Source organism: Cygnus olor, chromosome 27, assembly GCF_009769625.2.
Source record: "Cygnus olor isolate bCygOlo1 chromosome 27, bCygOlo1.pri.v2, whole genome shotgun sequence".
Lineage (NCBI taxonomy): Eukaryota > Metazoa > Chordata > Aves > Anseriformes > Anatidae > Cygnus > Cygnus olor.
The window spans coordinates 3,795,126-3,807,332 of record NC_049195.1 but is presented as its reverse complement, the minus strand read 5'-3'; the positions used below and the strand labels follow the sequence as shown (position 1 = coordinate 3,807,332).

At 69.7% G+C, this 12,207-nt stretch overlaps 1 protein-coding gene across 1 annotated transcript; it reads left to right on the top strand.

The window, feature by feature from the left end:
* The first annotated feature begins 3,792 nt into the window (after nucleotides 1-3,792).
* On the top strand, nucleotides 3,793-12,207 carry DMTN (dematin actin binding protein). The gene is given in 18 exon segments (XM_040538510.1): nucleotides 3,793-3,931; nucleotides 7,899-7,956; nucleotides 8,166-8,222; nucleotides 8,659-8,733; nucleotides 8,857-9,012; nucleotides 9,122-9,166; nucleotides 9,287-9,333; nucleotides 9,335-9,396; nucleotides 9,532-9,588; nucleotides 9,689-9,841; nucleotides 9,958-10,067; nucleotides 10,178-10,283; nucleotides 10,398-10,462; nucleotides 10,547-10,595; nucleotides 11,443-11,450; nucleotides 11,663-11,722; nucleotides 11,811-11,891; nucleotides 11,999-12,207. Coding segments are annotated over 16 exon segments (1,206 nt in total). The 5' UTR covers nucleotides 3,793-3,931; nucleotides 7,899-7,956; nucleotides 8,166-8,204; the 3' UTR covers nucleotides 12,113-12,207.

The following is a 12,207-nucleotide window of genomic DNA, read 5'->3' as shown; positions in this document are numbered from 1 at the left end:
ACTTTGCCCCTTCTCCTTGCCCCCCCAGCACTGTTTTCTCCCTGGTTCTCTTTATTTTTGCTTTAAAGATGCTCTTTTTTTATACTCGGGTGGCACGGATAGGGTGGAGGGCTGTGGGTACGGTGGCCCCCCGCAGCACCCCATGGCACCCCAAATTCACCACCCCATGCCTCTGCCCATCGCCCTCGGTGGCTGGGGTGGCTGCCCCCCCCTTTGGAGACTTCTCCCCGCGCCACCGAGACCCCGTCCTGCTGCCGGCGGGATGCCGAGGCCACCCGCAGCCCCGGGCTGTGACCCGGCTGTCACCCTGCGAGGTGACCGTGGTGACCGGGGGTCCTGCAGCGTGCCGGTCCGTCCGTCTGCCCCGAGAAGCTCTGGGAGGGGTGTCGGGCACGCAGCCCCGGGGGCCAGCACTTGTACCCCGTGGCCCTGAGGTCTCGGTGTTATTTATTGCAGGGGGAGCTCCGTGCCCCTCTCCTGGCCACCGCGGTGGCACCGGGGTGTGCCGGCGGCACAGGGACGTGCGTAGGCGCCTGCGAGGCCACAGGCAGAAAACACTTTTAGATTTATTTTTTGGTATTATCGGTTGTGCGTTTTACGAGCTCTGCTGTTTCCTTTGAGTCGGTTTTAGGCCTGAACGCTTAGACTTTGGAGTTCATTTGTGTAAAGGAGGAAGCCCCGAGGCAAATAAAAGCAGCGTCTAGACGGACCCGGCCTCGGTGAGTTTTCCTTCCAGCGTGACCCCGGCACGGGCAGGGGCTTTGCTCCCGTTGCCAGGGGGGCACCCAGCTCTCCGTGCCCTGAGCCACCTGGGGTGCACACCACGATGCTTGGGGACAGCCCGCGTGTCCCCACGGAGCACCACGATGGCAGCTGGCACGTCCCCGTGTCCCCATTCCCCGCACCCCGACGGCCGGGGCAGCATCACCTTGACGCGGTGCCCAATTCTGGGGCTGTCCGTCCCCCCACGGCCCCCAGCCCGTGCCGTGCCCCCCTCCCCGTAATTACTTTTGCCTCTCACAATGCCCCGGCCGGCCGGCGGGGAGGATGTAATCCCTTAACCACGTCTCCCCCCTGGCCGCCACAAAGCCCCGCGAGCGTAATGCGGGCATGGAGGGGGGCACGGCCTGGAGCTGGGGGGTTGGGGGGGGGAGCAGGGAGAAAATTATAACAGTTTGAGTTAAATGAAGCTTTAAAGCAGGAGAGAAATGCAACACCCAGCAATTAGGGCCGAACAATGCGCCCGGCGCTGCCTGCCCAGGTGTGGCGGGCAGGAATTAGCCGAGCGGCCGGTTTAATTTTTTTTTTCCCCTCCCGTTTCCTTCGGCCCCACAGCCGCGGCTCCTTGTTTCCGCAGGAATTCGAGACATTCTTGAAAGGAGAGGGCTTTGAGAAAGGGGCCGATCTGTCTGTACCCTCCCTGCCCCCGCCGCCCCCTCCCCAATTTAGCCAAAGCTTCAAAGGTAGAGGAGTTCCCTTTGTGTAATCTCCGCTTTTAATTTTTCCCCGTCCCTTTTTCTCCCCTTCTCCTCTCCTTCCCAAGCCCTTCCTCTCCTTTCTTTCAGGGTTTTTCCCCTTCCTCCCCTCTCTTTCTTCTCGACCTCCCGGGATAGAAAGGGCTCGGAAGGGTGAGTCCTTTTTAATTATGGCTGGGGAAGAAAAACCCCACACTGCGTTTCTTTCTTGTTTTTTGAGGTGAGACCCGGGGCGGGGGAGCGGAGGTGGAGAAAGTGCACTGGAAGATGTCTCGCCAGCCCCCGGCCCACGCGCCCTGCCTTTCCCAAGCCTTTGCTCTCCCCAGGGCTCGGCCAGGGGGTGATGGGGGAATTGGGGGCACCCGCTGGGGACGGGGGGGGACACGGGACACACCACACCCAGCCCGCTGCCACCCCGGCCCCACCAGCATCCCGTGGCGCTGAGCACCCAGGGGTGCCCCTCTCCAACCCCAACCCGCGGGAGCAAGGCTTGGGCTGGGGGGCACGGGGTGGCCACCCCACGGAGGGGCACGGGGGGGGAGCATCCTCCTCGCCAGCCCGGCTCCCGCGAGGCCGAAGGCGGCTCCTGCACATCCTCCTCTCCATCGCTCGGCTCCGGCGGGTTGCGGCGGGAGGCGGTCGCTGTAGCAACGCGCCGTGCGGCGCAGGGAGGGGATGCTCGGCGCAGGCATGGCTCCCGGCGGACGGGCGAACCTGCCTGCGGCGGGCCGTGGGCTCCCTTGAAGGTAGGGCCCTGCTCTCCTCCTGCCCCCGTGCCCCCCCCCCCGCCCCCATCCCTTAATCCCACCCCAGCCCCCTGCAGAGCCGGCGTTGAAGGGCACCGCGGGGTGACCCCGTGGGGGGCTCTCCGGTGCGAGGCCGCGCGTGGTTTTCGGTGGGTGCGCGGTGCCTGGGTGCAGGGAAGGGGCATTATCAACCCGCTCCCCACCCCACCCCCCCCTCAGCACCCATGGGTGCTGGGCATGCTGCCGCAGGAGCCGCAGCCGGATCAGGTGCCGAGGCTGCTGCCCGGGTGCCGGAGGCAGGCGCCGAGCAGCCGCTGCGCTGTCTTCATGCTTGAGAAACTGGGTTAGCACCGGGGAGGGGGTTGCGGCCACGGCCTCGGCTAGCGATGGGCACGGCCCCGGGGGGGACCTCCAGGATGGGGCACGTCGGCATCTTGGGGCTGGGACCGCGAGGATTCGGCCTCCAAATTATGCTGGCCTTGGCACTGAGGGTGCATGCATGCTCCCCCTGCGCGCAGCCCCCTGCATGCAGCCCGGTGCGTGCATTCCCCCCCCCCCGCCCCCGTGCACGCATCCATCCCCCCGTGAGCTCATCCAGCCGGGCCTCTCGGGAGCCAGGAGGGAAACTGAGGCAGCGAACAGCGCCGTGCGTGCCCGCGGGGAGCGGACCCAGCAGCGGAGGCCCCGTCTCCAGGCAGCTCTCTCCCACACACAGCCGGGAATAGCTGCCGGGGCCCCTGCGCCGCGGCACCGCTCCTGCGCCCCGCGGCTGGGTTCTCCCCCCAAAATTTCCCTGCTGGAGGACAGGAGGAGGCCGCGGCCTCCCTGCCCTGCCCCGGCACACCCTGCGGCGCTGGGCCAGCCCCACCGCTCAGCGCCAGGGCCGGGGGCTGGATGGTGCCCCCTGGGAATTGGGGTGCGGAGGGGAGCGGCTCTGCCCCGGCGCTGGGCTCCCCTTGGAGGCACCAGGGGCAGGTCCGTGGAGGTCAGGGTTTGATTTTTGGCAGGTGCTCAGCACCTCCCAGGGCTCTGCTGAGCACCCTCGGCTCCGGAGCTGTGTTTCCAAGAGGTTCCCCTCCAATTAAGGGGGGGGGGGGGGAGTGGTGCCACCCTCGGGGGCCCCCCCCCCAGGTTTGGGGCAGGATCCGCAGGTACGATCCTGACGCACCACCCACTGCGCCGCGGGGTGCTCAGAGCCGGGATCGGGGGGGGGGGGGGGGGGCAAAACCTTTCGGCTGGGGGTGCTGCTTTGCACCGGGGCGGGGGGGGGGTGTCCCGGGGCCCCCCAGCTTGCTCTTGCCGGCGAGCGGGGCCGCGCACGCCAGGTTCCTCTGCGCTTTCCTCCCTCTTTGTGCCGGGGAAGCGTCGGGCGCGCGAGCGAGCGCCAATAAGTGCTTCGTCATGATGCCGGCTAATTCTCCTCTTGTTCCGAAAGGGACTGAGCCAGCAGCAGAGGTGGGGAGCGGCGTCGGGTGCCCACCCCCACCCCCACACCCCCCCACCCACCCACGCACCCACCCCGGTGCCGAGCTCCCGTTATCAGCGCGCCGGGGGCTGCTCGGTCGCCGCCTGGGCTGCCCGATAAGCGGCGGCCGCTCGCGGGCTCTCGGATGCGAGCCCCAGCGCCGTGCCTCGGCCCCGGCGAGCGGAGGAGGAGGCCGGGGGGTCCCCACCCCCCCCCCGGGAGGCATGAGGTGGCCCCAGCCCTAGGTGAGTGGTCCTAGGTGAGTGGGGAGAGGGGAGGAGGAGATGCGGGCAGGGACCCTCTGCCTGGGGGGGGCTGCGCTGAGCGGGGTCGGTGGCCACCGCCCGTGGTTTTCCCATCGCTGTTCCCGTGCTGTTGCTCTCCCCGCTCGCCCTCCTGGGACCCCCCCCCCCCCTCCCACGCTGAGGGGGGTCCCTGTGGGGTGGGGGCAGCCCCATATTTTGTCCCCCCCCCTCTTCTCCGGGGGGGCTGCAGCCCTGCCCCGTGTCCCCACGCCTGTTTGGGGCAGAGCTGCCCTTGCCAGGGGGCCCGTGGGGACGGGAGGGCGGTGACACGGGGACGCGGGCTCACGGGGGGAATACCCCTCCCCGGGGGGGGGCGGCTCTCCCCAGGGTGCACCTGCACCTGATTCATCCCATGGCCCCCTCCTCCCCCCCAGAACATCACCATAGAAGGGGTTTGGGGACAGGGGACGTCCCCGTCCCTCCCTGGGGACAGCGGCATTGGCACCGTGTCCCCCGAGGGAGGAGGAGCCTGGACGCTCCCAGCCCCACCAGTGGAGTGAGTTTGAGGGGTCTCAGCGCTGTATTCTTGGGGGGGGGGGGGGGGCAACTCATACCCTGCTCCCAGGGGTGCTGGATGTGATGGGGCTGATGCTCCCCACCGTGGCATTTGGGGTCTTGTGGTGGTCTTGGGGCGCACCCTGAGATTTTGGCACCCCACCCCCCCGCCCCAGGCCCCACGGTGGCTCCTGTTTGGGGCACCCCAACCCCACTGGGGGGGCCGTGGGCGTGCGGGGCCGGTGGTCAGGCAGGGCTAAGCCCGGTAAAACCGGGGCCACCAGCTGCCAGCTCGGCCCCGGGAAGCCCCCGGCATCATCCCGGGCAGGTGCCAAGCTGCGGTGGCCTCGGGGTCCCCAGGGACACAGGGCACCCGGTGCAGGGTGTCCCATGATGCTGGGAGATTTTGGGGTTCACTGGGGGCCCGTGGGCATCTCCTGAGCCACGCTGTGAGCCCAGGCCCCGCTGGGTCCCCGGCGGCCCCTCCGCGTGCGGGATGAGCAGGCTAATCCCATTTTAATCCCAGATTACGTGCCACGTGAGCCTCTGCCCACAGCGGGCTGCAGCGTGGCCATCGGAGCCCTGTGGGGCAAGGGGGGGGGCAAGATCCCTATAGCCAGACCCCAAAAACCCAAGGGTTTGGGGGCATTTGGGCAGGTGCCGCGCATCCCGGATTAAAAACTGGCGGCTGGTTTGGGATTTTGGAGCGGGTCGGCGAGGTTTGGAGGCAGGAGAGCTGCTGGTTTGGCCCTGATCAGGGAGGAATTGCGGGGTGGGAGGAGGTGGGGATGCCCCTTTCGTCTCCTGGGTGGGGCAGGCGGCTTGTCACCCCCCCCCCCGCCACCCAGGGAAACCGAGGCACGGAGGGCGCAGCACCCGTGGCCACGCCGGGGATGGAAAAACCCCGGGTGCCGGCTGCGGCTCGCAACCTGACGGGCAGGGCGAAGCGGCACGGAAGCGCCGGGCTGCCAACAAACAGCTCCCCGCTCGCGGGCGATGCCCCGGCGGGGACAGAAAGGGCGAGAAGCAGGACGAAGGAGGAACCGGACACCGGTGGCACGCGCCCCGTGCGCTCCCTGCCCGGGCGGCGATCGAGTTGCCACCGGCGCGGGGAGGATGCTCGGTGCCTCGCCGTGTGCTGGTTGTTTGCGAGCAGGGGAGGAGGAGGAGGAGGAGGAGGACGAGGAGGAGGCTGGGCTGGGCTGGGAAGCGCCGGAGCCGTTCCCAGGAACCGTCTGTTCGGGGAACTTGTGACCCCACCGGGTGCCCCCCCCCCCCCACACACACTCCGTGCCGCTGGCTGCGAGCCTTGGCCACGGCAGCGTGGAAAATGCAGGGTGCCCGCGCCCTGCGCCGTGGGAAGGGAAGGAAAATGAGGAGAGGAGGAGGAGGAGGGAGAAGGGAGGAAGGCTGGGGGGGTCCCTCATTGCTCCCCCCACCCCCGATTCGGGGAGGCTGGAGGGGGGGCCGTGCAGCCTGGCCCTTCGCCCGGGCCCCGCGCGCTGATGGCTTTGGCGGCTGTGAAAAGTCAAATCCGGATTTCCTCGGGGCGGGGGGGGGGGGGGGCCGGGAGCCGACCTCTCCACGCCGCAGCAGCAGCCCCCCCGCAGCCCCTGGGCTGGGTGCCGCTTCGGGGCGGGGGGGGGGGCCCACACCCCTGCAAGCCTCCTCCTGCACGCGGTCCGTCCGTCCGTCCGTCCGTCCGTCTGTCCGTCCGTCCAGCCTCTCTCTTCCTCTTCCCCCTCGCCCCGGGTGCCCACAGGGGGCTCGGCGCATGTCCCCCCCCCCCCCCACCACCACCCCACCACCACCCCGCGCCCCGTTCCTGGCTGTTGGCCACCAAAACCCCCCCCCGGAGGCATCGTCCCCGTGCCGGCCTTATCTCAGGGACCTGCCGGGGAGACGGGGAGGTTGCCGTGGGGAGAGCCGGGGCGGTGGCTCCCTCCCTGCCCGCAGCAGATAAGGTGTCCCCCACGTCCCTTCATCCGGGGCGGGGGTCGGGGTGTGGGGGGGCTGATCCCACACAGCCCCAGCACCCTCAGCCGCCTCGCTGGCTGCGTCTCTCCCCATCCCCTCGCTCGGGCTTGTTTTCCTTCCTCCCCAGCATCCGCATCCACCCCGCACCCACCCTTCCTCTGCCTCCTGCTATTTGCTAGCTCATCCATCTGCTCGCCTCCGGCCTCCTCGTCCTCCCCAGCGGCTCCCGACGGCCCCCCCACGGTTCCCCTCCTCTTGCCCGCGGCACCCTCGGGGTCCACGCGGGGCCGGGGTTGGGGGGGTTGGGGGGGTTGGGGGGGGGCGCCGTGCCGGAGGAACGAACCCGCCCTGGCTCGGAGGATGGAAAGTGTGAGCTCACGGGTGCGCGGGGCGGCCGCCGCTCGCCAGCACAAAGCCGCCTTGTGCCATGCCCGGCCTCGCTCCGGGGGTGCCTCCGGCGCCGGGGTCCCGAGCCCCCGGAGAGCCGCCGAGGCGCTGGGCTGGGTGCGAGCGGGTCGGGTCCCACCGGTGCTGAAATTTGGGGGGGGGGGGGGGGGGGGGGCTGGTTGTAATGGGGTGACCTCCAAAGAGGCTTGTGGGGAGGCTCCGAAGCCCCTTTATGGCAGCTCGACACCCCGCCCCCCCCAAGGAGCTGGAGGATGCGCAGGGTGTTGTCACGTTTCCCCCATCCCTGCTTCTGCTGAGCCCTGAGCCATGGGGCCGGGGTCCTGGGGGGGGGGGGGGGGGGGGGGGGGTCTGGAGGTGGTTGGCACCCCCCAGCCCCACGCACGGGCTGCCCCAGGGGGGGGGATTTGGGGACTTTGGGGCTCGGCTGAGTGCTGCTGCCGCAGCCCGGAGCCCGGCCAGCACGAGGTTTTTTTTTTTTCCAGGTGCTCTCCCCTCTGAAAGGAGAAGTTCGGAGGCAAAAAAACGGGGAATTTTCTCCTTTGTCTGGGGGCTTTGCGGGGTTTAAAGCCGAGCCAGGGCTCGCGCCTGCCCTTCGGGGCTTTTCCAGCCGGGGGGCTGCGGGCAGGGGCTGAGCGCAGCGCTCGTCCCGCTGCCGCTGGAGCCTTCTCGAGGCCGCTGGGGGACAAAAGCCCCCATTACCCCTGCTCCGCTTGCCAGCCCTCGTCAGCAGCCGCCCAGCCGCGGGGCAGCGGCCACGCTGGGTGCAAGGCAGCCGCTTGGCACGGTGTCGGGGTGCCGGGGTGCCGGGGTGCCGGGGTGCCGGGGCTGGGAGCTGCGCCGCTGTCACCCTACTACGAGCCCCGTCTGGGTCCCTCGGGTGGGGGGGGGGTGGTTGGATGCTGTCCCTCGGGGCAGGAGCTGGGGGAAGTGCCCAGTGGATTTTCTTGGAGAGCCCAGCGCCAGGGTTTGATCCCGCGAGCGGAGAGCCCGGGTCCCTTCCCCGCTCACCGCCCCGTCGCCCTTGCAGAGGCAGCACCCGAGCCCCAGCCCCGCGTTGGCACCCAGAGGGATGCGGAGCCACAGAGGTGAGTGGGGGTCCTGTGCCCGCCCCCCCCCCCCCAGCACCTCCCCTCTGCCCCAGGACAGACCCGGAGCCCTTCGTGTACCCCCCCCCCCCCCCGGGGAGGGTGGCACGGCCCCGCTGCCCACGGGCACCTCGCCCCGGGGTGCTGCGTGCCCACCGTGGGGGGGGGGGGGTGTCCCCAAAATTTTTGCTCTGCCCTCCCCCCCGCAGGACCCTGTGACTGACCCGGCCCCTCCGGCGCGCAGCTGAATGGAAAGACTGCAGAAGGTAAGGGGGGGGTCGTGGGCAGGGGGCTGGGGGGGTGCCGGCTTTTGGGGACCCCCCCGAGGACACCTCGGCACAGGGCCCTGGGGCAGCCTTCCTCCCCTGCCTGCCTCCTCCTCCTCCTCCCAGCCTGGCAGCACCATCTAGTGGCAACGTGTCACCGTCCCCTCCCAAGGGTCCCCAAGCCCTAAACCTGCAGGTTGGAGGCGAGGAGACCCCAGGGCCCGGCCAGGAATGCCCCATCCCCGGGGGTGTCTCCCCTTTTTTGGGGGGGGGGTGTCCCCGCGCCCTTGTGCCATGCCCCTGATACAACCCGGAGCCCTCCCCGTGCCCAGGTTTGCCCAAATCCCAAATCCCAGGTCCGAAATCCCAAATCCCAGGTCCGAAATCCCCAAAATCCCAAATCCCAAATCCCAAATCCCAAATCCCTTCCTTCCAGCAACCGCTGACCTCCCCTGGGAGCGTCAGCTCCTCGCGCGGCTCCAGCGTCCCGGGATCGCCCTCCAGCATCGTGGTAAGAGCTGGCTCCCTCCACGCTCTGCTGGGAAATGCCCCCAGTCCCCCCCCCACCCCATTCCCCTTCCGTACCCAAAAACGAGGCTTTTTTTTTTTTTTTTTTTTTTCCCCTCCCTTCCAGGCCAAAATGGACAACGAGGTCCTGGGCTACAAGGACCTGGCTGCCATCCCCAAGGACAAGGCGATCCTGGACATCGAGCGCCCCGACCTGATGATCTACGAGCCCCACTTCACCTACTCGCTCATGGAGCACGTGGAGCTGCCCCGCAGCCGGGAGGTGAGGGTGCCCCCCCCCCCCCAGGTGAAAGCCGCCCCCCCCCCCCCCCCCCAGGGATGTTTGGGGGTCCCGGGCTGCGGGAATAACCCCCCCTTCTTGCCCCCTGCAGCGCTCCCTGTCTCCCAAATCCATCTCTCCTCCTCCGTCCCCCGAGGTGAGTACCGGGGACGTGCGCATGGGGGGGGGGGGACGCACGCACGGGGAGGGGGGCGACGCCGAGCCCCTCGCCCATCCCCCCCCGTTTTGCCCCCCCACCCCCCCACGTCCCCCCCAGGCCATCCGGGAGTGGCTGGAGAGCCGGACCCCCGGCAGCACCCCGCAGCCCCCCCCCGCGCCAGGCCGCCAGCACGCCCCGCCGCAGCGTCCAGCACTTCCACAGGCCCGGTACGCACCGCTCAGCGCCCACCCCCCCCCAGCCCCGCTGCACCCCACCGCCCCCCCCCCCACTGGGGGGGAACTGGGCAGACGGGGATGGGCGAGGACCTTCCCGGGGCGCTGACCTTTCCCTTCCCCGTGCAGAGACCGACACGACGGAGCTCAACATCTACAAGAAGCCCCCGATCTACCGGCAGAAAGGTGAGCGGGGCGCCCATCCCGCGGCACCGGGACCCCCCCACCGGGGGTGTCGTCTCACACCCCCCCCCCCCCCCCCCCCCCAACCCCGTGTGCCCCGCAGAGCCCCATTCCGGCCCCCACCACGGGAAGCACCTCATAGAGGATTTGATCATCGAATCGTCCAAGTTCCCCGCGGCGCAGCCCCCAGACCCCAACCAGCCTGCCAAAATCGAGACCGACTACTGGCCGTGCCCCCCGTCCCTGGCCGTCGTGGGTAGGTGCTGGGGTGGGATGGTTTATCCCCACCCCCCCCACCCCCCCCTCAGAGACCCCCAGGGGGTGGCGGGCGGGGATGGGGCTGGGCAAAAATCCCCCTCTTTCCCCCCCCAGAGACGGAGTGGAGGAGGCGGATGGCCTCCAAGAGAGGGGAGGAGGAAGAGGAGGACCTGACGGAGGAGATGAAGAACCTGCGGGAGCTCCAGAAGCAGGAGCTGAGCAAGGTGAGGGGAGACCGGGGCTGGGTTCTGGGGGGGTGTGGGGGGGGGGGGGGTCTGGGGACGTGCCAGCCCGCCCCCCCCCCCCCCACCTCCCCGCGTCCCTTCTCCCCCAGGTCACCTCCAACCTGGGGAAGCTGATCCTGAAGGAGGAGATGGAGAAATCGCTCCCCATCCGGAGAAAAACCCGCTCGCTGCCGGACCGGACGCCCTTCCACACGTGTACGTGGGGCACAGCGGCACCCAGAGGCTCTGTCCCCGTCCCTTTGCCTTCCCAGCACCCTCCCAGCACCCTCCCAGCACCCCCACCCCTGACCACCTCCTGCTCTCTTGCAGCGCTGCACATGGGCAGCTGCAAGAGCTCCTCGCTGCCCGCCTCCGGCCGCAGCACCCTGACCCGGGTGAGTGGGCGGGGGGGGGCTCCCCGCGGGAGGGGGCCGGGCGGTGGCACCCCCCTGACGCTGTCCCCTTGTGTCCCCCGCCAGCTGCAGTCGGCGGAGTTCAGCTCGGCGAGCAGCGAGAAGGGGAGTCCGGGTGAGCGCCTGGGGGGGCACCCCTGGGGGGGCACCCCTGGGGACTGGGGGGGGGGACACCCCTGGGGATGAAGGGGGACATCCCTGGGGACGGGGGGGACGTTCCTGGGGATGAAGGGGTGACATCTCTGGGGACGGAGGGACAGACCTGGAGACAGGGGGGGACATCCCTGGGGATGGGGGCACATCTCTGGGAATGAGGGGACGTCCCTGGGGACAGGGGGGGACACCCCTGGGGACTGGGGGGGGGACACCCCTGGGGATGAAGGGGGACATCCCTGGGGACGGGGGGGACGTTCCTGGGGATGAAGGGGTGACATCTCTGGGGACGGAGGGACAGACCTGGAGACAGGGGGGGACATCCCTGGGGATGGGGGCACATCTCTGGGAATGAGGGGACGTCCCTGGGGATGGGGGGGGGACACCCCTGGGGACAGCGGGGGACATCCCTTGGGGATGGGGGGACATCCCTGGGGATGAAGAGGGACATCCCTGGGGATGGGGGGACACCCCTGGGGACAGGGGGACATCATTGGGGATGAGGGGACACCCCTGGGGACAGGGGGACATCATTGGGGATGGGGGCACGTCTCTGGGGATGGGGGGGGGGGACATCCCTGGGGACAAGGGGACGTCTTTGGGGACCGGGGTACATCCCTGGGGACGGGGGGGACATCCCTGGGGACGTTCCTGGGGACGGGGGGGACATCCCTGGGGACATCCCTGGGGACAAGGGGGCCACCACACTCAGCAGAGGCTGGGAAGCCACCCGCGGGGGGACTCGTTGTCACCTGGGGGGGGGGGGGGGCAGACGGGGGGGTGCTGAGCCCCGCTCCTCTCTTCCGCAGGCGTGCAGGTGAGCGCCCACCCGGCTGCCAGCGCCCAGAGCCAGCGAGAGGGTGATGTACAGCGGGGGGGGGGGGGGGGGTGCGGACGCTGGGGACACCTCCGAGGGGCTGGGGGGGGGGGGGGGGGGAATGGATGGAGGTGGGGGGGCAGCTGGGCTGGTGCCCATTCGGGGGGGGTGGGGGGGTGAGGACGATGATGGTGCTGGCTTCGTCCCCGCAGAACGGCCAGCGCGGGCGCATGGACAGAGGCAACTCCCTGCCCAGCATGCTGGAGCAGAAGGTGAGGGGGCTGGGGGCTGGGGGGGGGGCACGAGGCCATGGGGGGGGGGGGTGTCTCACAGCCCTTTCCCCCCCCCCCCACTCCACAGATCTACCCCTACGAGATGCTGATGGTGACCAACAGAGGCCGCGTGAAGCTGCCGCCCGGCGTCGACAGGACCAGGCTGGAGGTTAGGGGCTGAGCCTGGACATGGCGGGGGGGGTGTGTGTGTGTGTGGGGGGGGGGGGGTCTGGGCACCCCCTGACCCCCCCCCCCCCCCCCCCCCCCGTCCCGCAGCGGCACCTCTCCCCCGAGGATTTCCTGCGGGTCTTCGAGATGCCCCCCGAGGAGTTCGGCAAGCTGGCCCTGTGGAAGCGCAACGAGCTGAAGAAGAAGGCCTTCCTCTTCTGAGCCCCCCCCCCGGCCCGCGTCGCGCCCTCTCTCCGCTTTAGGGCTCCCAGCCGGTTTTTATTACACCCCCCCACCCCCCCCCCCAAAAAAAAAAC